Below are 26,499 nucleotides of genomic sequence, written 5' to 3'. Positions count from 1 at the left end.
GGGGTCAATAACAAGGGGGCATAGATTCAAGGTGAGGGGCAGGAGGTTTAGAGGGGATTTGAGGAGGAACTTTTTCACCCAGAGGGTGGTTGGAATGTGGAACTCACTGCCTGAAAGGGTGGTAGAGGCAGGAACCCTCACAACATTCAAGAAGCATTTGGATGAGCACTTGAAATGCCATTGCATACAAGGCTATGGACCAAATGCTGGAAAATGGGATTAGACTGGACAGGGATGGATGGGCGGCGCAGACACGATGGGCCGAAGGGCCTCTTTCTGTGCTGTAAAACTCTATGACTCTAAATAGTGTGGGAACGCTGTTGATGGCTGAATAAAGCACCAGTTGTGTTAAGCGTTACAACCGCTGCTCCTCTCCTGTCCTACCTGGCTCTGATTGAAGCCCCTGTTCTCCACAATGTTCCAGGTGTACTATGCCAAGAAAAAGCGGCGAGCCCAACACGTCCCCCCAGACGACTCGAGCACCAAGAAGGAGCGGAAGATTTACAACGAGGGCTACGACGACGATAACTACGATTACATCGTGAAGAACGGCGAGAAGTGGATGGACCGATACGAGATCGACTCCCTGATCGGGAAGGGCTCGTTTGGACAGGTAACGGGCGGTCACGAGATGCGACGCAGCCGGCAAGCGCGCTGAGATATGGGACTGAGCCCCCCCCCCCGCGGAGCCGGCAGGTCCAAGCCTCCGTCCCTGGTCTGCTCTGAGTTAGGTGGGCAGAAGGTGGGACACCACAGTTGGCCTCTGGATCCGAGGTGGGGGGCCAATCAGTCAGGGCTCCTGCTCCTGATTACTAGCCAGTGACGGGAAAGTGCAGATGTGTGGACATGGGGGCGAGGTGTCCAACCTCACTCATGAAGTAACCAGTCCTAAAGAAGGGTCTCGCCCCCCCCCCCCCCCCCCTCCCCTCAGGTGTTGGTGAATCACGGCCGCACCACTTTCCCGCACAACGTGAAACCTGGCTGACAAACCGTCTTGTTTGAACCTGAGCTGAGCTCCAATCATCATCTCCTACCCATCACAAAGGAGCAGGAGCCGGCCATTCGGCCCCTCCAGCCTGCTCTGCCATTCAAGAAGGTCACTGCTGACCTTCTACCTCAACTCCACCTTCCTGCACCATCCCCACATCCCTCAGTTCCCTCAATATCCACCTCTGCCTTTGTCACCTCCCAACCTAACTTCTCCAGGCTACTCCTGGTTGTCCCCTCAGTGCCACCCACCCTCTGCACAAACTCCCAAGTGGGCCGAAAGCCTGCAGCTCCCATTCTATCGCCGCACATTGACCTGCTCACCGACCGTCCCTGCTTCTGGTTCCCCCACACGTCGACGCCAAGAGTCCTCGTCCTTGGTTACAAATCCCTCCACGGCCTTGCTGCACTTTATCTCTGCCCCCTCCTCCAGCCCTGTGTCCCAGTTCGCACCTTCCACTCTTCTGGCACAGGCCTTCTGTGTGCTGCCCACCCCCATTGGCAAAAGGCCCTTAACCATCTCTGGGCTGCTGTCTCGGGCTCGCTGTCTGAACCCCCTCCACCCACCCTACTTCCGAGACCTTGTGCTTTCAGCCCTCGCCACCTCGGTGTCTGTTTCTGCCATGTTTCTGAAGGCCACCCTGGGCCACTTGCAGGCTGCTCACCGCTTCCCTCTCGTCTGTTCCCCAGGTGGTGAAAGCCTATGACCACCACGAACAGGAGTGGGTGGCCGTCAAGATCATCAAGAACAAGAAAGCCTTCCTGAACCAGGCCCAGATCGAGCTGCGCCTCCTCGAGCTCATGAACAAACACGACACCGAGATGAAGTATTACATAGGTAAGGGCAGCCGGCGGCACAGATTGAGGGGGGTTATCGAGCATTGTGCGAGAAGATTGCCTTGTCTTCTGGCCCAGATAGAGGGGCTGAAGGGTCACCTCTCTCTGATGGGGATTGGTCAGACACTAACCTCTCACCTCCTGAAGGATTCCCAAGCATTGAGGGACAGTAAGCTGTGAGGAGGACGCAGAGTGTCTGCAAAGGGATATCGACAGGTTACGTGACCGGGCAATAAGGTGGCAGATGGAGGATAATGTGGGGAAATGTGAGGTTATTCACTTTGGTAGGAAAAATAGGAAAACAATATTTTTTAAATGGTGAGCAGCTATTAAATGTTGGAGTTCAGAGAGATTTAGATGTCCTCGTACAAAGAACACAGAGTTAACAGGCAGGTACAGCAAGCAATAAAGGAAGGCAAGTGGCATGGTGGCCTTTATTGTAAGGGGGTTGGAGTATAAGAGTGAGGAAGTCTTGCTGCAATCGTACAGGGCCTCGGTGAGACCACACCTGGAGTACTGGAGTAAGGAAGTCTTGCTACAATTATACAGGGCCTTGGTGAGACCACACCTGGAGTACTGGAGTAAGGAAGTCTTGCTACAATTGGACAGGGCCTTGGTGAGACCACACCTGGAGTACGGGAGTAAGGAAGTCTTGCTACAATTATACAGGGCCTTGGTGAGACCACACCTGGAGTACGGGAGTAAGGGAGTCTTGCTCCAATTGTACAGGGCCTTGGTGAGACCACACCTGGAGTACTGGGCACAGTTCTGGTCTCCTTATCTGAGGAAGGATATACTTGCCTTGGAGGCGGTGCAACGAAGGTTCACTAGATTGATTCCTGGGATGAGAGGGATGTCCTATGAGGAGAGATTGAGTAGATTGGGCCGATACTCTCTGGAGTTTAGAAGAATGAGAGGGGATCTCATTGAAACATACAAGATTCTGAGGGGGATTGACAGGGTCGATGCTGAGAGGCTGTTTCCCCCTGGCTGGAGAGTCTAGAACCAGGGGTCACAGTCTCAGGATAAGGGGTTGGTCATTTAGGACTGAGATGAGGAGGAATTTCTTCACTCAGAGGGAGGTGAATCTTTGGAATTCTCTGCCCCAGAGGGTTGTGGAGGCTCAGTCGTTGAGTATATTCAAGGCTGAGATCGATAGATTTTTGGACTCTCGGGGAATCGAGGGATATGGGGATCGGGCGGGAAAGTGGAGTTGAGGTCGGAGATCAGCCATGATCTCATTGAATGGCGGAGCAGGCTCGAGGGGCCGAATGGCCGACTCCTGCTCCTATTTCTTGTGTTCTTATGTTGTCAGTCATGTTGTACAGGTCCTAGAGCTCAGTTTAATGTAAACTCTTTGCTTTGTTTTAACCCTCCTTTCCCCCCCCCCGGCCACGCAGTTCACTTGAAGCGCCATTTCATGTTCCGTAACCACCTCTGCCTGGTCTTCGAGCTGCTCTCCTACAACCTGTACGACCTGCTTCGCAACACCAACTTCCGCGGGGTCTCCCTCAACCTGACCCGCAAGTTCGCCCAGCAGATGTGCACGGCCCTGCTCTTCCTGGCCACCCCTGAGCTCAGCATCATCCACTGCGACCTCAAGCCCGAGAACATCCTGCTGTGCAACCCCAAGCGGAGCGCCATCAAGATCGTCGACTTCGGCAGCTCCTGTCAGCTGGGGCAACGGGTGAGTGCCCTCGTTCGGAGGGGGCGCGCCTCTGCCTGTGTGTGTGTGTGTGTGTGCGCGCCTGTCTCTGCAAGTGTGCAACGTCCCAAATGCACGGCAGCCCATCTTGTGCTGAAGGATGTTGCACAGCTCCTTCACGTCCGGCCCGAGTGTCGGTTCTATCACTGCAGCCTGCTGAGCAGCGTTTCCCTTGTGCCCACAGATCTATCAGTACATCCAGAGCCGCTTCTACCGCTCACCCGAGGTGTTGCTTGGCATGCCCTACGATCTTGCCATTGACATGTGGTCGCTGGGCTGCATCCTGGTGGAGATGCACACGGGAGAGCCGCTTTTCAGTGGATCCAATGAGGTGAGATACTGGTCTGTCTGTCTTTATTACTGAGCAATGTTGGTGCAACAAGACTTTCCTGTTCTCTGTGTGGGCATCAAACACTCCCAGGGCAGGTACAGCATGGGTTAGATACAGAGTAAAGCTCCCTCTACACTGTCCCATCAAACACTCCCAGGGCAGGTACAGCACGGGGTTAGATACAGAGTAAAGCTCCCTCTACACTGTCCCATCAAACACCCCCAGGGCAGGTACAGCATGGGGTTAGATACAAAGTAAAGCTCCCTCTGCACTGTCCCATCAAACACTCCCAGGGCAGGTACAGCACGGGGTTAGATACAGAGTAAAGCTCCCTCTACACTGTCCCATCAAACACTCCCAGGGCAGGTACAGCACGGGTTCGATAGAGTAAAGCTCCCTCTACACTGTCCCATCAAACACTCCCAGGGGAGATATAGGATGGAAGTGACACACCTGTACCCACCAGTACTGTACCCCAGTGTTAGTGACAGACCTGTACCCACCAGTACTGTACGCCAGTGTTACACAGTGACAGACCTGTACCCACCAGTACTGTACCCCAGTGTTACACAGTGACAGACCTGTACCCACCAGTGCTGTACCCCAGTTATACAGGGACAGACCTGTACCCACCAGTACTGTACCCCAGTGTTATACAGGGACAGACCTGTACCCACCAGTACTGTACCCCAGTGTTAGTGACAGACCTGTACCCACCAGTACTGTACCCCAGTGTTATACAGTGACAGACCTGTACCCACCAGTGCTGTACCCCAGTGTTATACAGTGACAGACCTGTACCCACCAGTACTGTACCCCAGTGTTATACAGTGACAGACCTGTACCCACCAGTACTGTACCCCAGTGTTATACAGTGACAGACCTGTACCCACCAGTGCTGTACCCCAGTGTTATACAGTGACAGACCTGTACTCACCAGTACTGTACCCCAGTGTTATACAGTGACAGACCTGTACCCACCAGTACTGTACCCCAGTGTTATACAGTGACAGACCTGTACCCACCAGTGCTGTACCCCAGTGTTATACAGTGACAGACCTGTACCCACCAGTACTGTACCCCAGTGTTATACAGTGACAGACCTGTACCCACCAGTGCTGTACCCCAGTGCTAGTGACAGACCTGTACCCACCAGTGCTGTACCCCAGTGTTATACAGTGACAGACCTGTACCCACCAGTACTGTACCCCAGTGTTATACAGTGACAGACCTGTACCCACCAGTGCTGTACCCCAGTGTTATACAGTGACAGACCTGTACCCACCAGTGCTGTACCCCAGTGTTATACAGTGACAGACCTGTACCCACCAGTGCTGTACCCCAGTGTTATACAGTGACAGACCTGTACCCACCAGTGCTGTACCCCAGTGTTATACAGTGACAGACCTGTACCCACCAGTACTGCACCCCAGTGTTATACAGTGACAGACCTGTACCCACCAGTGCTGTACCCCAGTGTTATACAGTGACAGACCTGTACCCACCAGTACTGTACCCCAGTGTTATACAGTGACAGACCTGTACCCACCAGTACTGTACCCCAGTGTTATACAGTGACAGACCTGTACCCACCAGTACTGTACCCCAGTGTTATACAGTGACAGACCTGTACCCACCAGTACTGTACCCCAGTGTTATACAGTGACAGACCTGTACCCACCAGTACTGTACCCCAGCGTTATACAGTGACAGACCTGTACCCACCAGTACTGTACCCCAGTGTTATACAGTGACAGACCTGTACCCACCAGTGCTGTACCCCAGTGTTATACAGTGACAGACCTGTACCCACCAGTGCTGTACCCCAGTGTTATACAGTGACAGACCTGTACCCACCAGTACTGTACCCCAGTGTTATACAGTGACAGACCTGTACCCACCAGTACTGTACCCCAGTGTTATACAGTGACAGACCTGTACCCACCAGTACTGTACCCCAGTGTTATACAGTGACAGACCTGTACCCACCAGTACTGTACCCCAGTGTTATACAGTGACAGACCTGTACCCACCAGTGCTGTACCCCAGTGTTATACAGTGACAGACCTGTACACACCAGTACTGTACCCCAGTGTTATACAGTGACAGACCTGTACCCACCAGTACTGTACCCCAGTGTTATACAGTGACAGACCTGTACCCACCAGTACTGTACCCCAGTGTTATACAGTGACAGACCTGTACCCACCAGTACTGTACCCCAGTGTTATACACTGACAGACCTGTACCCACCAGTACTGTACCCCAGTGTTATACAGTGACAGACCTGTACCCACCAGTACTGTACCCCAGTGTTATACACTGACAGACCTGTACCCACCAGTACTGTACCCCAGTGTTATACAGTGACAGACCTGTACCCACCAGTACTGTACCCCAGTGTTATACAGTGACAGACCTGTACCCACCAGTACTGTACCCCAGTGTTATAGTGACAGACCTGTACCCACCAGTACTGTACCCCAGTGTTATACAGTGACAGACCTGTACCCACCAGTACTGTACCCCAGTGTTATACACTGACAGACTTGTACCCACCAGTACTGTACCCCAGTGTTATACAGTGACAGACCTGTACCCACCAGTACTGTACCCCAGTGTTATAGTGACAGACCTGTGCCCACCAGTACTGTACCCCAGTGTTATACAGAGACAGACCTGTACCCACCAGTACTGTACCCCAGTGTTATACAGCGACAGAGCTGTACCCACCAGTACTGTACCCCAGTGTTATACAGTGACAGACCTGTACCCACCAGTACTGTACCCCAGTGTTATACAGTGACAGACCTGTACCCACCAGTACTGTACCCCAGTGTTATACATTGACAGACCTGTACCCACCAGTACTGTACCCCAGTGTTATACAGTGACAGACCTGTACCCACCAGTACTGTACCCCAGTGTTATAGTGACAGAGCTGTACCCACCAGTACTGTACCCCAGTGTTATACAGTGACAGACCTGTACCCACCAGTACTGTACCCCAGTGTTATACAGTGACAGACCTGTACCCACCAGTACTGTACCCCAGTGTTATACATTGACAGACCTGTACCCACCAGTACTGTACCCCAGTGTTATACAGTGACAGACCTGTACCCACTAGTACTGTACCCCAGTGTTATACAGTGACAGACCTGTACCCACCAGTACTGTACCCCAGTGTTATACAGTGACAGACCTGTACTCACCAGTACTGTACACCAGTGTTATACAGTGACAGACCTGTACCCACCAGTACTGTACCCCAGTGTTATACAGTGACAGACCTGTACCCACCAGTACTGTACCCCAGTGTTATACAGTGACAGACCTGTACCCACCAGTGCTGTACCCCAGTGCTAGTGACAGACCTGTACCCACCAGTGCTGTACCCCAGTGTTATACAGTGACAGACCTGTACCCACCAGTGCTGTACCCCAGTGTTATACAGCGACAGACCTGTACCCACCAGTACTGTACCCCAGTGTTAGTGACAGACCTGTACCCACCAGTACTGTACCCCAGTGTTATACAGTGACAGACCTGTACCCACCAGTGCTGTACCCCAGTGTTACACAGTGACAGACCTGTACCCACCAGTACTGTACCCCAGTGTTATACAGTGACAGACCTGTACCCACCAGTACTGTACCCCAGTGTTATACAGTGACAGACCTGTACCCACCAGTGCTGTACCCCAGTGTTATACAGTGACAGACCTGTACTCACCAGTACTGTACCCCAGTGTTATACAGTGACAGACCTGTACCCACCAGTACTGTACCCCAGTGTTATACAGTGACAGACCTGTACTCACCAGTACTGTACCCCAGTGTTATACAGTGACAGACCTGTACCCACCAGTACTGTACCCCAGTGTTATACAGTGACAGACCTGTACCCACCAGTACTGTACCCCAGTGTTATACAGTGACAGACCTGTACCCACCAGTACTGTACCCCAGTGTTATACAGCGACAGAGCTGTACCCATCAGTACTGTACCCCAGTGTTATACAGTGACAGACCTGTACCCACCAGTACTGTACCCCAGTGTTATACAGTGACAGACCTGTACCCACCAGTACTGTACCCCAGTGTTATACATTGACAGACCTGTACCCACCAGTACTGTACCCCAGTGTTATACAGTGACAGACCTGTACCCACTAGTACTGTACCCCAGTGTTATACAGTGACAGACCGGTACCCACCAGTACTGTACCCCAGTGTTATACAGTGACAGACCTGTACCCACCAGTACTGTACCCCAGTGTTATACAGTGACAGAGCTGTACTCACCAGTACTGTACACCAGTGTTATACAGTGACAGACCTGTACCCACCAGTACTGTACCCCAGTGTTATACAGTGACAGACCTGTACCCACCAGTACTGTACCCCAGTGTTATACAATGACAGACCTGTACCCACCAGTGCTGTACCCCAGTGCTAGTGACAGACCTGTACCCACCAGTGCTGTACCCCAGTGTTATACAGTGACAGACCTGTACCCACCAGTGCTGTACCCCAGTGTTATACAGTGACAGACCTGTACCCACCAGTACTGTACCCCAGTGTTATACAGGGACAGACCTGTACCCACCAGTACTGTACCCCAGTGTTAGTGACAGACCTGTACCCACCAGTACTGTACCCCAGTGTTATACAGTGACAGACCTGTACCCACCAGTGCTGTACCCCAGTGTTACACAGTGACAGACCTGTACCCACCAGTACTGTACCCCAGTGTTATACAGTGACAGACCTGTACCCACCAGTACTGTACCCCAGTGTTATACAGTGACAGACCTGTACCCACCAGTGCTGTACCCCAGTGTTATACAGTGACAGACCTGTACTCACCAGTACTGTACCCCAGTGTTATACAGTGACAGACCTGTACCCACCAGTACTGTACCCCAGTGTTATACAGTGACAGACCTGTACTCACCAGTACTGTACCCCAGTGTTATACAGTGACAGACCTGTACCCACCAGTACTGTACCCCAGTGTTATACAGTGACAGACCTGTACCCACCAGTACTGTACCCCAGTGTTATACAGTGACAGACCTGTACCCACCAGTGCTGTACCCCAGTGCTAGTGACAGACCTGTACTCACCAGTACTGTACCCCAGTGTTATACAGTGACAGACCTGTACTCACCAGTACTGTACCCCAGTGTTATACAGTGACAGACCTGTACCCACCAGTGCTGTACCCCAGTGTTATACAGTGACAGACCTGTACCCACCAGTACTGTACCCCAGTGTTATACAGTGACAGACCTGTACCCACCAGTACTGTACCCCAGTGTTATACAGTGACAGACCTGTACCCACCAGTGCTGTACCCCAGTGTTATACAGTGACAGACCTGTACTCACCAGTACTGTACCCCAGTGTTATACAGTGACAGACCTGTACCCACCAGTACTGTACCCCAGTGTTGTACAGTGACAGACCTGTACTCACCAGTACTGTACACCAGTGTTATACAGTGACAGACCTGTACCCACCAGTACTGTACCCCAGTGTTATACAGTGACAGACCTGTACCCACCAGTACTGTACCCCAGTGTTATACAGTGACAGACCTGTACCCCCAGTGCTGTACCCCAGTGTTATACAGTGACAGACCTGTACCCACCAGTACTGTACCCCAGTGTTGTACAGTGACAGACCTGTACCCACCAGTGCTGTACCCCAGTGTTATACAGTGACAGACCTGTACCCACCAGTACTGTACCCCAGTGTTATACAGTGACAGACCTGTACCCACCAGTACTGTACCCCAGTGTTATACAGTGACAGACCTGTACCCACCAGTACTGTACCCCAGTGTTATACAGTGACAGACCTGTACCCACCAGTACTGTACCCCAGTGTTATACAGTGACAGACCTGTACCCACCAGTACTGTACCCCAGTGTTATACAGTGACAGACCCGTACCCACCAGTACTGTACCCCAGTGTTATACAGTGACAGACCTGTACCCACCAGTGCTGTACCCCAGTGTTATACAGTGACAGACCCGTACCCACCAGTACTGTACCCCAGTGTTATACAGTGACAGACCTGTACCCACCAGTGCTGTACCCGAGTGTTATACAGTGACAGACCTGTACCCACCAGTACTGTACCCCAGTGTTATACAGTGACAGACCTGTACCCACCAGTGCTGTACCCCAGTGTTATACAGTGACAGAGCTGTACCCACCAGTACTGTGCCCCAGTGTTATACAGTGACAGACCTGTACCCACCAGTACTGTACCCCAGTGTTACACAGTGACAGACCTGTACCCACCAGTACTGTACCCCAGTGTTATACAGTGACAGACCTGTACCCACCAGTACTGTACCCCAGTGTTATACAGTGACAGACCTGTACCCACCAGTACTGTACCCCAGTGTTATACAGTGACAGACCTGTACCCACCAGTACTGTACCCCAGTGTTATACAGTGACAGACCTGTACCCACCAGTGCTGTACCCCAGTGTTATACAGTGACAGACCTGTACCCACCAGTACTGTACCCCAGTGTTATACAGTGACAGACCTGTACCCACCAGTACTGTACCCCAGTGCTTTACAGTGACAGACCTGTACCCACCAGTACTGTACCCCAGTGTTATACAGTGACAGACCTGTACCCACCAGTACTGTACCCCAGTGTTATACAGTGACAGACCTGTACCCACCAGTACTGTACCCCAGTGTTATACAGTGACAGACCTGTACCCACCAGTACTGTGCCCCAGTGTTATACAGTGACAGACCTGTACCCACCAGTACCGTACCCCAGTGTTATACAGTGACAGACCTGTACCCACCAGTACTGTACCCCAGTGTTATACAGTGACAGACCTGTACCCACCAGTACTGTACCCCAGTGTTATACAGTGACAGACCTGTACCCACCAGTACTGTACCCCAGTGTTATACAGTGACAGACCTGTACCCACCAGTACTGTACCCCAGTGTTATACACTGACAGACCTGTACCCACCAGTACTGTACCCCAGTGTTATACAGTGACAGACCTGTACCCACCAGTAACTGTACCCCAGTGTTATACACTGACAGACCTGTACCCACCAGTACTGTACCCCAGTGTTATACAGTGACAGACCTGTACCCACCAGTACTGTACCCCAGTGTTATACAGTGACAGACCTGTACCCACCAGTACTGTACCCCAGTGTTATACACTGACAGACTTGTACCCACCAGTACTGTACCCCAGTGTTATACAGTGACAGACCTGTACCCACCAGTACTGTACCCAGTGTTATAGTGACAGACCTGTGCCCACCAGTACTGTACCCCAGTGTTATACAGAGACAGACCTGTACCCACCAGTACTGTACCCCAGTGTTATACAGCGACAGAGCTGTACCCACCAGTACTGTACCCCAGTGTTATACAGTGACAGACCTGTACCCGCCAGTACTGTACCCCAGTGTTATACAGTGACAGACCTGTACCCACCAGTACTGTACCCCAGTGTTATACATTGACAGACCTGTACCCACCAGTACTGTACCCCAGTGTTATACAGTGACAGACCTGTACCCACCAGTACTGTACCCCAGTGTTATAGTGACAGACTTGTACCCACCAGTACTGTACCCCAGTGTTATACAGTGACAGACCTGAACCCACCAGTACTGTACCCCAGTGTTATACAGTGACAGACCTGTACCCACCAGTACTGTACCCCAGTGTTATACAGCGACAGAGCTGTACCCACCAGTACTGTACCCCAGTGTTATACAGTGACAGACCTGTACCCACCAGTACTGTACCCCAGTGTTATAGTGACAGACCTGTACCCACCAGTACTGTACCCCAGTGTTATACAGTGACAGACCTGTACCCACCAGTACTGTACCCCAGTGTTATAGTGACAGACTTGTACCCACCAGTACTGTACCCAAGTGTTATACAGTGACAGACCTGTACCCACCAGTACTGTACCCCAGTGTTATACAGTGACAGACTTGTACCCACCAGTACTGTACCCCAGTGTTATAGTGACAGACTTGTACCCACCAGTACTGTACCCCAGTGTTATACAGTGACAGACCTGTACCCACCAGTACTGTACCCCAGTGTTATAGTGACAGACTTGTACCCACCAGTACTGTACCCCAGTGTTATAGTGACAGACTTGTACCCACCAGTACTGTACCCCAGTGTTATACAGTGACAGACCTGTACCCACCAGTACTGTACCCCAGTGTTATACAGTGACAGACCTGTACCCACCAGTACTGTACCCCAGTGTTATACAGTGACAGACCTGTACCCACCAGTACTGTACCCCAGTGTTATACAGTGACAGACCTGTACCCACCAGTACTGTACCCCAGTGTTATAGTGACAGACTTGTACCCACCAGTACTGTACCCCAGTGTTATACAGTGACAGACCTGTACCCACCAGTACTGTACCCCAGTGTTATACAGTGACAGACCTGTACCCACCAGTACTGTACCCCAGTGTTATACAGTGACAGACCTGTACCCACCAGTACTGTACCCGTGTTATACAGTGACAGACCTGTACCCACCAATACTGTACCCCAGTGTTCTACAGTGACAGACTTGTACCCACCATTACTGTACCCCAGTGTTATAGTGACAGACCTGTACCCACCAGTACTGTACCCCAGTGTTATACAGTGACAGACCTGTACCCACCAGTGCTGTACCCCAGTGTTATACAGTGACAGACCTGTACCCACCAGTACTGTACCCCAGTGTTATACAGTGACAGACCTGTACCCACCAGTACTGTACCCCAGTGTTATACAGTGACAGACCTGTACCCACCAGTACTGTACCCCAGTGTTGTACAGGGACAGACCTGTACCCACCAGTGCTGTACCCCAGTGTTATACAGTGACAGACCTGTACCCACCAGTACTGTACCCCAGTGTTATACAGTGACAGGCCTGTACCCCCCAGTACTGTACCCCAGTGTTATACAGTGACAGACCTGTACCCACCAGTACTGTACCCCAGTGTTATACAGTGACAGACCTGTACCCACCAGTACTGTACCCCAGTGTTATACAGTGACAGACCTGTACCCACCAGTACTGTACCCCAGTGTTATACAGTGACAGACCTGTACCCACCAGTACTGTACCCCAGTGTTATACAGTGACAGACCTGTACCCACCAGTACTGTACCCCAGCGTTATACAGTGACAGACCTGTACCCACCAGTACTGTACCCCAGTGTTATACAGTGACAGACCTGTACCCACCAGTGCTGTACCCCAGTGTTATACAGTGACAGACCTGTACCCACCAGTGCTGTACCCCAGTGTTATACAGTGACAGACCTGTACCCACCAGTACTGTACCCCAGTGTTATACAGTGACAGACCTGTACCCACCAGTACTGTACCCCAGTGTTATACAGTGACAGACCTGTACCCACCAGTACTGTACCCCAGTGTTATACAGTGACAGACCTGTACCCACCAGTACTGTACCCCAGTGTTATACAGTGACAGACCTGTACCCACCAGTGCTGTACCCCAGTGTTATACAGTGACAGACCTGTACACACCAGTACTGTACCCCAGTGTTATACAGTGACAGACCTGTACCCACCAGTACTGTACCCCAGTGTTATACAGTGACAGACCTGTACCCACCAGTACTGTACCCCAGTGTTATACAGTGACAGACCTGTACCCACCAGTACTGTACCCCAGTGTTATACACTGACAGACCAGTACTGTACCCCAGTGTTATACAGTGACAGACATGTACTCACCAGTACTGTACCCCAGTGTTATACAGTGACAGACCTGTACCCACCAGTACTGTACCCCAGTGTTAGTGACAGACCTGTACCCACCAGTACTGTACCCCAGTGTTAGTGACAGACCTGTCCCCACCAGTACTGTACCCCAGTGTTATACAGTGACAGACCTGTCCCCACCAGTGCTGTACCCCAGTGTTATACAGTGACAGACATGTACTCACCAGTACTGTACCCCAGTGTTATACAGTGACAGACCTGTACCCACCAGTACTGTACCCCAGTGTTATAGTGACAGACCTGTACCCACCAGTACTGTACCGCAGTGTTATACAGTGACAGACCTGTACCCACCAGTACTGTACCCCAGTGTTATACAGTGACAGACCTGTACCCACCAGTACTGTACCCCAGTGTTATACAGTGACAGACCTGTCCCCACCAGTACTGTACCCCAGTGTTATACAGGGACAGACCTGTACCCACCAGTACTGTACCCCAGTGTTATACAGGGACAGACCTGTACCCACCAGTACTGTACCCCAGTGTTATACAGTGACAGACCTGTACACACCAGTACTGTACCCCAGTGTTATACAGTGACAGACCTGTACACACCAGTACTGTACCCCAGTGTTATACAGTGGGAGACCTGTACCCACCAGTACTGTACCCCAGTGTTATACAGTGACAGACCTGTACCCACCAGTACTGTACCCCAGTGTTACAGTGACAGACCTGTACCCACCAGTGCTGTACCCCAGTGTTATACAGTGACAGACCTGTACCCACCAGTGCTGTACCCCAGTGTTATACAGTGACAGACCTGTACCCACCAGTACTGTACCCCAGAGTTATACAGTGAGAGACCTGTACCCACCAGTACTGTACCCCAGTGTTGTACAGTGACAGACCTGTACCCACCAGTACTGTACCCCAGAGTTATACAGTGACAGACCTGTACCCACCAGTGCTGTACCCCAGTGTTATACAGTGACAGACCTGTACCCACCAGTGCTGTACCCCAGTGTTATACAGTGACAGACCTGTACCCACCAGTACTGTACCCCAGTGTTATACAGTGACAGACCTGTACCCACCAGTGCTGTACCCCAGTGTTATACAGTGACAGACCTGTACCCACCAGTACTGTACCCCAGTGTTATATAGTGACAGACCTGTACCCACCAGTACTGTACCCGTGTTATACAGTGACAGACCTGTACCCACCAGTACTGTACCCCAGTGTTATACAGTGACAGACCTGTACCCACCAGTACTGTACCCCAGTGTTATACAGTGACAGACCTGTACCCACCAGTACTGTACCCCAGTGTTATACAGTGACAGACCTGTACCCACCAGTGCTGTACCCCAGTGTTATACAGTGACAGACCTGTACCCACCAGTACTGTACCCCAGTGTTATACAGTGACAGACCTGTACCCGCCAGTACTGTACCCCAGTGTTATACAGTGACAGACCTGTACCCACCAGTACTGTACCCCAGTGTTATACAGTAACAGACCTGTACCCACCAGTACTGTACCCCAGTGTTATACAGTGACAGACCTGTACCCACCAGTACTGTACCCCAGTGTTATACAGTGACAGGCCTGTACCCACCAGTACTGTACCCCAGTGTTATACAGTGACAGACCTGTACCCACCAGTACTGTACCCCAGTGTTATACAGTGACAGACCTGTACCCACCAGTACTGTACCCCAGTGTTATACAGTGACAGACCTGTACCCACCAGTACTGTACCCCAGTGTTATACAGTGACAGACCTGTACCCACCAGTACTGTACCCCAGTGTTATACAGTGACAGACCTGTACCCACCAGTACTGTACCCCAGTGTTATACAGGGACAGACCTGTACCCACCAGTACTGTACCCCAGTGTTATACAGTGACAGACCTGTACCCACCTGTACTGTACCCCAGTGTTATACAGTGACAGACCTGTACCCACCAGTACTGTACCCCAGTGTTATACAGTGACAGACCTGTACCCACCAGTACTGTACCCCAGTGTTATACAGTGACAGACCTGTCCCCACCAGTACTGTATCCCAGTGTTATACAGTGACAGACCTGTACCCACCAGTGCTGTACCCCAGTGTTACAGTGACAGACCTGTACCCACCTGTACTGTACCCCAGTGTTATACAGTGACAGACCTGTACCCACCTGTACTGTACCCCAGTGTTATACAGTGACAGACCTGTACCCACCAGTACTGTACCCGTGTTATACAGTGACAGACCTGTACCCACCAGTACTGTACCCCAGTGTTATACAGTGACAGACCTGTACCCACCTGTACTGTACCCCAGTGTTATACAGTGACAGACCTGCACCGACCAGTACTGTACCCCAGTGTTATACAGTGACAGACCTGTACCCACCAGTACTGTACCCCAGTGTTACACAGTGACAGACCTGTACCCACCAGTGCTGTACCCCAGTGTTATACAGTGACAGACCTGTACCCACCTGTACTGTACCCCAGTGTTATACAGTGACAGACCTGTACCCACCTGTACTGTACCCCAGTGTTATACAGTGACAGACCTGTACCCACCAGTACTGTACCCGTGTTATACAGTGACAGACCTGTACCCACCAGTGCTGTACCCCAGTGTTATACAGTGACAGACCTGTACCCACCAGTGCTGTACCCCAGTGTTATACAGTGACAGACCTGTACCCACCAGTACTGTACCCCAGTGTTATACAGTGACAGACCTGTACCCACCAGTACTGTACCCCAGTGTTATACAGTGACAGACCTGCACCGACCAGTACTGTACCCCAGTGTTATACAGTGACAGACCTGTACACACCAGTACTGTACCCCAGTGTTATACAGTGACAGACCTGCACCGACCAGTACTGTACCCCAGTGTTATACAGTCACAGACCTGTACCCACCAGTACTGTACCCCAGTGTTATACAGTGACAGACCTGTACCCACCAGTACTGTACCCCAGTGTTATAGTGACAGACCTGTACCCACCAGTACTGTACCCCAGTGTTATACAGTGACAGACCTGTACCCCCCAGTACTGTACCCCAGTGTTATACAGTCACAGACCTGTACCCACCAGTACTGTACCCCAGTGTTATACAGTGACAGACCTGTACCCACCAGTACTGTACCCCAGTGTTATACAGTGACAGACCTGTACCCACCAGTACTGTATCCCAGTGTTATACAGCGACCGCCCTGTTCTGGACTTGCACTGTTTGCTGCTGCCCAGTTTTTTTGTTGCCTTGTCCAGCTGATTGTGACTGGAGCCTGTCGGTTTGTTGTTCAGGTGGATCAGATGAATAAGATCGTGGAGGTTGTCGGGATCCCCCCCAGTCACATGCTGGAGCAGGCACCGAAAGCCCGCAAGTACTTTGAGAAGGTGTCGGACGGACTGTGGGCCATCAAGAAAGTGAAGGACATGAAGAAGGTATGTCCAGGGTCGTGTGGCCCTTCTCCACCGTGAACGCAGCTGCGGGGTTGGTGTGCTGGGGCAGCTCTCCGCCCGCAGGTATTGCCAGCAATGCTGCAAAAATGGGTTGCTCGCTGCCCTTGATGACTCACTGGGCAAATGCACGTGCCTGGTGTGGGACTGAGAGACGGCGAGAGAGACGGTGGGTGTGAGCGAGCGAGATGGGGAGGGTGAGGGAGAGAGCTGGGTGAATATAACTGGGCGGGGTGTGATTATTTGCACAGCCTGTCTGAAAGGAGTAACTGGGGAAAGGACCGAGTGCAGCCGAGATTGTAACCATGTCCTCTCGACTCTCCACAGGAATACAAAACAGCCGCCTCCCGCAAACTGCACAACATCATTGGCGTTGAAACCGGCGGTCCAAGCGGGCGAAGGGCGGGGGAGCCAGGACACACCCCCGCCGAGTACTTGAAGTTCAAGGACTTGATCCTAAGGATGCTGGACTATGATCCTAAAACACGAATCACCCCTTTCTATGCACTTCAACACAACTTCTTCAAGAAAACACTGGACGAAGGGACAAATACGAGCAACAGCATCTCGACCAGCCCTTCCGTGGAGCACAGCCAGTCTACCAGCGCGGCCAGCTCCCTGTCCAGCTCAGGTACAGCCTGTCCCCACCCTCCTACCGTGCTCAATTGATGGGTTAGAGAGAGAGGGAGAAATCAGCCTGGGTTCCTGCTCCTGATCACGGTCCAGTGACCCCTGGGTTAGAGAGAGCAGAAATCAGCCTGGGTTCCTGCTCCTGATCACTGTCCAGTGACCCCTGGGTTAGAGAGAGGGGAAATCAGCCAGGGTTCCTGCTCCTGATCACTGTCCAGTGACCCCTGGGTTAGAGAGAGGGGAAATCAGCCAGGGTTCCTGCTCCTGATCACTGTCCAGTGTCCCCTGGGTTAGAGAGAGGGGAAATCAGCCTGGGTTCCTGCTCCTGATCACTGTCCAGTGACCCCTGGGTTAGAGAGAGGGGAAATCAGCCCGGGTTCCTGCTCCTGATCACTGTCCAGTGACCCCTGGGTTAGAGAGGGGAAATCAGCCAAGGTTCCTGCTCCTGATCACTGTCCAGTGACCCCTGGGATAGAGAGAGGGGAAATCAGCCCGGGTTCCTGCTCCTGATCACTGTCCAGTGACCCCTGGGTTAGAGAGAGGGGAAATCAGCCAGGGTTCCTGCTCCTGATCACTGTCCAGTGACCCCTGGGTTAGAGAGAGGGGAAATCAGCCCGGGTTCCTGCTCCTGATCACTGTCCAGTGACCCCTGGGTTAGAGAGGGGAAATCAGCCCGGGTTCCTGCTCCTGATCACTGTCCAGTGACCCCTGGGTTAGAGAGAGGGGAAATCAGCCAGGGTTCCTGCTCCTGATCACTGTCCAGTGACCCCTGGGTTAGAGAGAGGGGAAATCAGCCAGGGTTCCTGCTCCTGATCACTGTCCAGTGACTCCTGGGTTAGAGAGAGGGGAAATCAGCCAGGGTTCCTGCTCCTGATCACTGTCCAGTGACCCCCGGGTTAGAGAGAGGGGAAATCAGCCAGGGTTCCTGCTCCTGATCACTGTCCAGTGACTCCTGGGTTAGAGAGAGGGGAAATCAGCCAGGGTTCCTGCTCCTGATCACGGTCCAGTGACCCCTGGGTTAGAGAGGGGAAATCAGCCCAGGTTCCTGCTCCTGATCACGGTCCAGTGACCCCTGGGTTAGAGAGAGAGGGGGAAATCAGCCCGGGTTCCTGCTCCTGATCACTGTCCAGTGACCCCGGGGTTAGAGAGAGGGGGAAATCAGCCAGGGTTCCTGCTCCTGATCACTGTCCAGTGACCCCTGGGTTAGAGAGGGGAAATCAGCCAGGGTTCCTGCTCCTGATCACTGTCCAGTGACCCCTGGGTTAGAGAGGGGAAATCAGCCAGGGTTCCTGCTCCTGATCACTGTCCAGTGACCCCTGGGTTAGAGAGAGAGGAAATCAGCCAGGGTTCCTGCTCCTGATCACTGTCCAGTGACCCCTGGGTTAGATAGAGGGGAAATCAGCCCAGGTTCCTGCTCCTGATCACTGTCCAGTGACCCCTGGGTTAGAGAGAGGGGAAATCAGCCCAGGTTCCTGCTCCTGATCACTGTCCAGTGACTGCTGCTGTGCCGTGTGTATGAGGGTGTCGGGTGAAGACAGGATTGGATTCTGTTGCTGTGCGTCCAATGGGAATGACCCGTTGCCTCTCGCTGTCTGGCTTCATACACACAGATTGGGCACAGGCTGAGGTGCCCTGGGGCTCTGTAATAACTCTGTCCCTTACACTGGAACAGCTTCTCTTCCTGCTCTCACCTCGATACCTCTGGAGACCCCAAGGATCTATCCTTGGCCCCCTCCTATTTCTCATCTACATGCTGCCCCTTGGCGACACCATTCGAAAACACGACATCAGGTTCCACATGTACGCTGGCGACACCCAGCTCTACCTCACCACCACCTCTCTTGAACGCTCCACGGCATCTAAATTGTCAGACTGCTTGTCCGACATACAGTGCTCGAAGAGCATAAATTTCCTCCAACTAAATATTGGGAACACCAACGCCATTCTCTTCGTTTCCCACCCCCACCCCCAGCACAACTCCATCCCTCTCCCAAGTATCTGTCTGAGGCTAAGCCACACAGTTCGCAACCTGGGTGTCCTATTTGACCCTGAGCTGGCCTTCCGACCACATATCTGCTCCATCACGAAATTCTATTCCAACACACTCCTGACTGGCCTCCTACATTCTACACTACGTCAACTTGAGGTGATCCAAAACTCGGCTGCCCGTGTCCTAACTCGCACCAAGTCCCATTCGCCCATCACCGCCTGTGCTCGCTGACCTACATTGGCTGCCGGTTAAACAACGCCTCGATTTCAAAATTCTCATCCTTGTGTTCAAACCCCTCCATGGCTTCCTCGCCCCCCCTTCCCTATCTCTGTAACCTCCTCGCTGCCCCCCTCCCAGATCTCTCTAACCTCCTGCAGCCCCTACAACCCTCCCTATCTCTGTAACCTCCTCCAGCCCCTACAACCCTCCCTATCTCTGTAACCTCCTCCAGCCCCCTACAACCCTCCCTATCTCTGTAACCTCCTCCAGCCCCCTACAACCCTCCCTATCTCTGTAACCTCCTCCAGCCCCTACAACCCTCCCTATCTCTGTAACCTCCTCCAGCCCCTAGAACCCTCCCTATCTCTGTAACCTCCTCCAGCCCCCTACAACGCTCCCTATCTCTGTAACCTCCTCCAGCCCCCTACAACCCTCCCTATCTCTGTAACCTTCTCCAGCCCCTACAACCCTCCCTATCTCTGTAACCTCCTCCAGCCCCCTACAACCCTCCCTATCTCTGTAACCTCCTCCAGCCCCTAGAACCCTCCCTATCTCTGTAACCTCCTCCAGCCCCTACAACCCTCCCTATCTCTGTAACCTACTCCAGCCCCTACAACCCTCCCTATCTCTGTAACCTCCTCCAGCCCCCTACAACCCTCCCTATCTCTGTAACCTCCTCCAGCCCCTACAACCCTCCCTATCTCTGTAACCTCCTCCAGCCCCTACAACCCTCCCTATCTCTGTAACCTCCTCCAGCCCCCTACAACACTCCCTATCTCTGTAACCTCCTCCAGCCCCCTACAAACCTCCCTATCTCTGTAACCTCCTCCAGCCCCTACAACCCTCCCAGATCTCTGCGCTCCTCTAATTCCGTCCTCTCTCACATCCCCCGATTTCCATCGCTCCACCATTGGCGGCCGTGCCTTCAGCCGCCTGGGCCCCGAGCTCTGGAATTCCCTCCCTAAACCTCTCCGCCTCTCTCTCCTCCCTTAAGACGCTCCTTAAAACCGACCTCTTTGACCCAGCTTTTGGTCACCTGCCCTAATATCTCCTGATGTGGCTCGGGGTCAAATTATGTTTGATAATCGCTCCTGTGAAGCCCCCTGGGATGTTTTACGAGGTTAAAGGCGCCATATAAATACAAATTGTTGTACATCACCTTTAATATAAGGTATTGTAACACTGGGGTACAGTACTGGTGGGTACAGGTCTGTCACTGTATAACACGGGTACAGTACTGGTGGGTACAGGTCTGTCACTGTATAACACTGGGGTACAGTACTGGTGGGTACAGGTCTGTCACTGTATAACACTGGGGTACAGTACTGGTGGGTACAGGTCAGTCACTGTGTAACACTGGGGTACAGTACTGGTGGGTACAGGTCTGTCACTGTATAACACTGGAGTACAGTACTGGTGGGTACAGGTCTGTCACTGTATAACACTGGGGTACAGTACTGGTGGGTACAGGTCTGTCACTGTATAACACTGGGGTACAGTACTGGTGGGTACAGGTCAGTCACTGTAACACTGGGGTACAGTACTGGTGGGTACAGGTCTGTCACTGTATAACACTGGGGTACAGTACTGGTGGGTACAGGTCTGTCGCTGTATAACACTGGGGTACAGTACTGGTGGGTACAGGTCTGTCACTGTATAACACGGGTACAGTACTGGTGGGTACAGGTCTGTCACTATAACACGGGTACAGTACTGGTGGGTACAGGTCTGTCACTATAACACTGGGCTACAGTACTGGTGGGTACAGGTCTGTCACTGTATAACACTGGGGTACAGTACTGGTGGGTACAGGTCTGTCACTATAACACGGGTACAGTACTGGTGGGTACAGGTCTGTCACTGTATAACACTGGGATACAGTACTGGTGGGTACAGGTCTGTCACTGTATAACACTGGGGTAGAGTACTGGTGGGTACAGGTCTGTCACTGTATAACACTGGGGTACAGTACTGGTGGGTACAGGTCTGTCACTATAACACGGGTACAGTACTGGTGGGTACAGGTCTGTCACTGTATAACACTGGGATACAGTACTGGTGGGCACAGGTCTGTCGCTGTATAACACGGGTACAGTACTGGTGGGTACAGGTCTGTCACTGTATAACACGGGTACAGTACTGGTGGGTACAGGTCTGTCACTGTATAACACTGGGGTACAGTACTGGTGGGTACAGGTCTGTCACTGTATAACACTGGGGTACAGTACTGGTGGGTACAGGTCTGTCACTGTATAACACTGGGATACAGTACTGGTGGGTACAGGTCTGTCAGTGTATAACACTGGGGTACAGTACTGGTGGGTACAGGTCTGTCACTGTATAACACTAGTGGGTACAGGTCTGTCAGTGTATAACACTGGGGTACAGTACTGGTGGGTACAAGTCTGTCACTGTATAACACGGGTACAGTACTGGTGGGTACAGGACTCACTATAACACGGGTACAGTACTGGTGGGCACAGGTCTGTCACTGTATAACACTGGGATACAGTACTGGTGGGTACAGGTCTGTCACTGTATAACACTGGGGTACAGTACTGGTGGGGACAGGTCTGTCACTGTATAACACAGGGTTAGGGTACTGGTGGGTACAGGCCTGTCACTGTATAACACTGGGGTACAGTACTGGTGGGTACAGGTCTGTCACCGTATAGCACTGGGGTACAGTAGTGGTGGGTAAAGGTCTGTCAATGTATAACACTGGGGTACAGGTCTGTCACTAACACTGGGGTACAATACTGGTCGGTGCAGGTCTGTCACTGTATAACACGGGTACAGTACTGGTGGGTACAAGTCTGTCACTGTATAACACGGGTACAGTACTGGTGGGTACAGGACTCACTATAACACGGGTACAGTACTGGTGGGCACAGGTCTGTCACTGTATAACACTGGGATACAGTACTGGTGGGTACAGGTCTGTCACTGTATAACACTGGGGTACAGTACTGGTGGGGACAGGTCTGTCACTGTATAACACAGGGTTAGGGTACTGGTGGGTACAGGCCTGTCACTGTATAACACTGGGGTACAGTACTGGTGGGTACAGGTCTGTCGCTGTATAACACTGGGGTACAGTACTGGTGGGTACAGGTCTGTCACTAACACTGGTGTACAGTACTGGTGGGTACAGGTCTGTCACTGCATAACACAGGTACAGTACTGGTGGGTACAGGTCTGTCACTGTATAACACTGGGGTACAGTATTGGTGGGTACAGATCTGTCACTATAACACGGGTACAGTACTGGTGGGTACAGATCTGTCCATGTATAACACTCGGGTACAGTACTGGTGGGTACAGGTCTGTCACTAACACTGGGGCACAGTACTGGTGGGTACAGGTCTGTCACTGTACAACACTGGTGGGTACAGGTCTGTTAGTGTATAACACTGGGGTACAGTACTGGTGGGTACAGGTCTGTCACTATAACACTGGTATAGTACTGGTGGGTACAGGTCTGTCACCAACACTGGGGTATGGTACTGGTGGGTATAGGTCTGTCACTGTATAACACTGGTGGGTACAGGTCTGTTAGTGTATAACACTGGGGTACAGTACTGGTGGGTATAGGTCTGTCACTGTATAACACTGGTGGGTACAGGTCTGTTAGTGTATAACACTGGGGTACAGTACTGGTGGGTACAGGTCTGTCACTGTATAACACTGGTACAGTACTGGTGGGTACAGGTCTGTCACTGTATAACACTGGGGTACAGTACTGGTCGGTGCAGGTCTGTCACTGTATAACACGGGTACAGTACTGGTGGGTAGAGGTCTGTCGCTGTATAACACTGGGGTACAGTACTGGTGGGTACAGGTCTGTCACTGTACAACACTGGGGTACAGTACTGGTGGGTACAGGTCTGTCACTGCATAAAACAGGTACAGTACTGGTGGGTACAGGTCTGTCACTGTATAACACTGGTACAGTACTGGTGGGTACAGGTCTGTCACTGTATAACACTGGGGTACAGTACTGGTCGGTGCAGGTCTGTCAATGTATAACACTCGGGTACAGTACTGGTGGGTACAGGTCTGTCACTAACACTGGGGTACAGTACTGGTGGGTACAGGTCTGTCACTAACACGGGTACAGTACTGGTGGGTACAGGTCTGTCACTGTATAACACTAGGGTACAGTACTCGTGGGTACAGGTCTGTCACTGTATAACACTGGGGTACAGAACTGGTGGGTACAGGTCTGTCACTACAACACTGGGGTACATTACTGGTGGGTACAGGTCTGTCACTGTATAACACGGGTACAGTACTGGTGGGTACAGGTCTGTCACTGCACAACACTGGGGTACGGTATTGGTGGGTACAGGTCTGTCACTATAACACTGGTGGGTACAGGTCTGTCAGTGTATAACACTGGGGTACAGTACTGGTGGGTACAGGTCTGTCGCTGTATAACACTGGGGTACAGTACTGGTGGGTACAGGCCTGTCACTGTATAACACTGGGGTACAGTACTGGTGGGGACAGGTCTGTCGCTGTATAACACTGGGGTACAGTACTGGTGGGTACAGGCCTGTCACTGTATAACACTGGGGTACAGAACTGGTGGGTACAGGTCTGTCACTGTACAACACTGGGGTACAGTACTGGTGGGTACAGGTCTGTCAGTGTATAACACTGGGGTACAGTACTGGTGGGAACAGGTCTGTCACTGTACAATGGGGTACAGTACTGGTGGGTACAGGTCTGTCACTGTATAACACTGGTGGGTACAGGTCTGTCAGTGTATAACACTGGGGTACAGTACTGGTGGGTACAGGACTGTCACTGTATAACACTGGGGTACAGTACTGGTGGGTATGGGTCTGTCACTGTGTAACACTGGGGTACAGTACTGGTGGGTACAGGTCTGTCACTGTATAACACTGGGGTACAGTACTGGTGGGCGCAGGTCTGTCACTGTATAACACTGGGGTACAGTACTGGTGGGTACAGGTCTGTCACTGTATAACACTGGTACAGTACTGGTGGGTACGGGTCTGTCACTGTATAACACTGGGGTACAGTACTGGTGGGTACGGGTCTGTCACTAACACTGAGGTACAGTACTGGTGGGTACAGGTCTGTCACTGTATAACACGGGTACAGTACTGGTGGGTACGGGTCTGTTGCTGCATGACACTGGGGTACAGTACTGGTGGGTACAGGTCTGTCACTGTATAACACTGGGGTCCAGTACTGGTGGGTACAGGTCTGTCACTGTATAACACTGGGGTACAGTACTGGTGGGTACAGGTCTGTCACTATAACACTGGGGTACAGTACTGGTGGGTACAGGTCTGTCACTATAACACTGGGGTACAGTACTGGTGGGTACAGGTCTGTCACTATAACACTGGGGTACAGTACTGGTGGGTACAGGTCTGTCACTGTATAACACTGGGGGAGAGTACCGGTGGGTACAGGTCTGTCAGTGTATAACACTGGGGTACAGTACTGGTGGGTACAGGTCTGTCACCAACACTGGGGTACAGTACTGGTGGGTACGGGTCTGTCACTGTATAACACTGGGGTACAGTACTGGTGGGTACAGGTCTGTCACCAACACTGGGGTACAGTACTGGTGGGTACGGGTCTGTCACTGTATAACACTGGGGTACATTACTGGTGGGTACAGGTCTGTCACTGTATAACACTGGGGGACAGTACCGGTGGGTACAGGTCTGTCAGTGTATAACACTGGGGTACAGTACTGGTGGGTACAGGTCTGTCACCAACACTGGGGTACAGTACTGGTGGGTACGGGTCTGTCACTGTATAACACTGGGGTACAGTACTGGTGGGTACAGGTCTGTCACCAACACTGGGGTACAGTACTGGTGGGTACGGGTCTGTCACTGTATAACACTGGGGTACAGTACTGGTGGGTACAGGTCTGTCACTGTATAACACTGGGGTACAGTACTGGTGGGTACAAGTCTGTCACTGTATAACACTGGGGTACAGTACTGGTGGGTACAAGTCTGTCACTGTCTAACACTGGGGTACAGTACTGGTGGGTACGGGTCTGTCACTGTATAACACTGGGGTACAGTACTGGTGCGTACGGGTCTGTCACTGTATAACACTGGGGTACAGTACTGGTGGGTACAGGTCTGTCCCTGTATAACACTGGGGTACAGTACTGGTGGGTACAGGTCTGTCACTGTATAACACTGGGGTACAGTACTGGTGGGTACAGGTCTGTCACTATAACACTGGGGTACAGTACTGGTGGGTACAGGTCTGTTACTGTATAACACTGGGGTACAGTACTGGTGGGTACGGGTCTGTCGCTGTATGACACTGGGGTAGAGTACTGGTGGATACAGGCCTGTCACTCTTTCACACTGGGGTACAGTACTGGTGGGTACGGGTCTGTCACTGTATAACACTGGGGTACAGTACTGGTGGGTACGGGTCTGTCACTAACACTGAGGTACAGTACTGGTGGGTACAGGTCTGTTGCTGCATGACACTGGGGTAGAGTACTGGTG

General features: G+C 52.0%; 1 protein-coding gene across 3 annotated transcripts in view; it reads left to right on the top strand.

Annotated features, from left to right (window-relative positions):
* The window catches only part of dyrk1b (dual-specificity tyrosine-(Y)-phosphorylation regulated kinase 1B), a 118,718-nt gene that overhangs the window by 82,608 nt on the left and 9,611 nt on the right, over positions 1-26,499 (top strand). For all 3 annotated transcript variants that reach the window (XM_086004097.1, XM_086004098.1, XM_086004096.1), the window contains exons 4-9: positions 425-613; positions 1,678-1,825; positions 3,225-3,511; positions 3,714-3,860; positions 16,984-17,124; positions 17,467-17,770. In XM_086004097.1, coding sequence (XP_085860223.1) covers positions 425-613; positions 1,678-1,825; positions 3,225-3,511; positions 3,714-3,860; positions 16,984-17,124; positions 17,467-17,770 — 1,216 coding nt within the window. The remainder of the gene's footprint in view (positions 1-424; positions 614-1,677; positions 1,826-3,224; positions 3,512-3,713; positions 3,861-16,983; positions 17,125-17,466; positions 17,771-26,499) is intronic.

The sequence above is a fragment of the Somniosus microcephalus genome, chromosome 12, assembly GCF_052327205.1.
Source record: "Somniosus microcephalus isolate GS21.2 chromosome 12, FLI_Smic_1.0, whole genome shotgun sequence".
In the NCBI taxonomy this organism is placed as follows: Eukaryota; Metazoa; Chordata; class Chondrichthyes; order Squaliformes; family Somniosidae; genus Somniosus; species Somniosus microcephalus.
The sequence above is the reverse complement of the archived record's forward strand: the minus strand, read 5'-3'. Positions and strand labels throughout refer to the sequence as shown.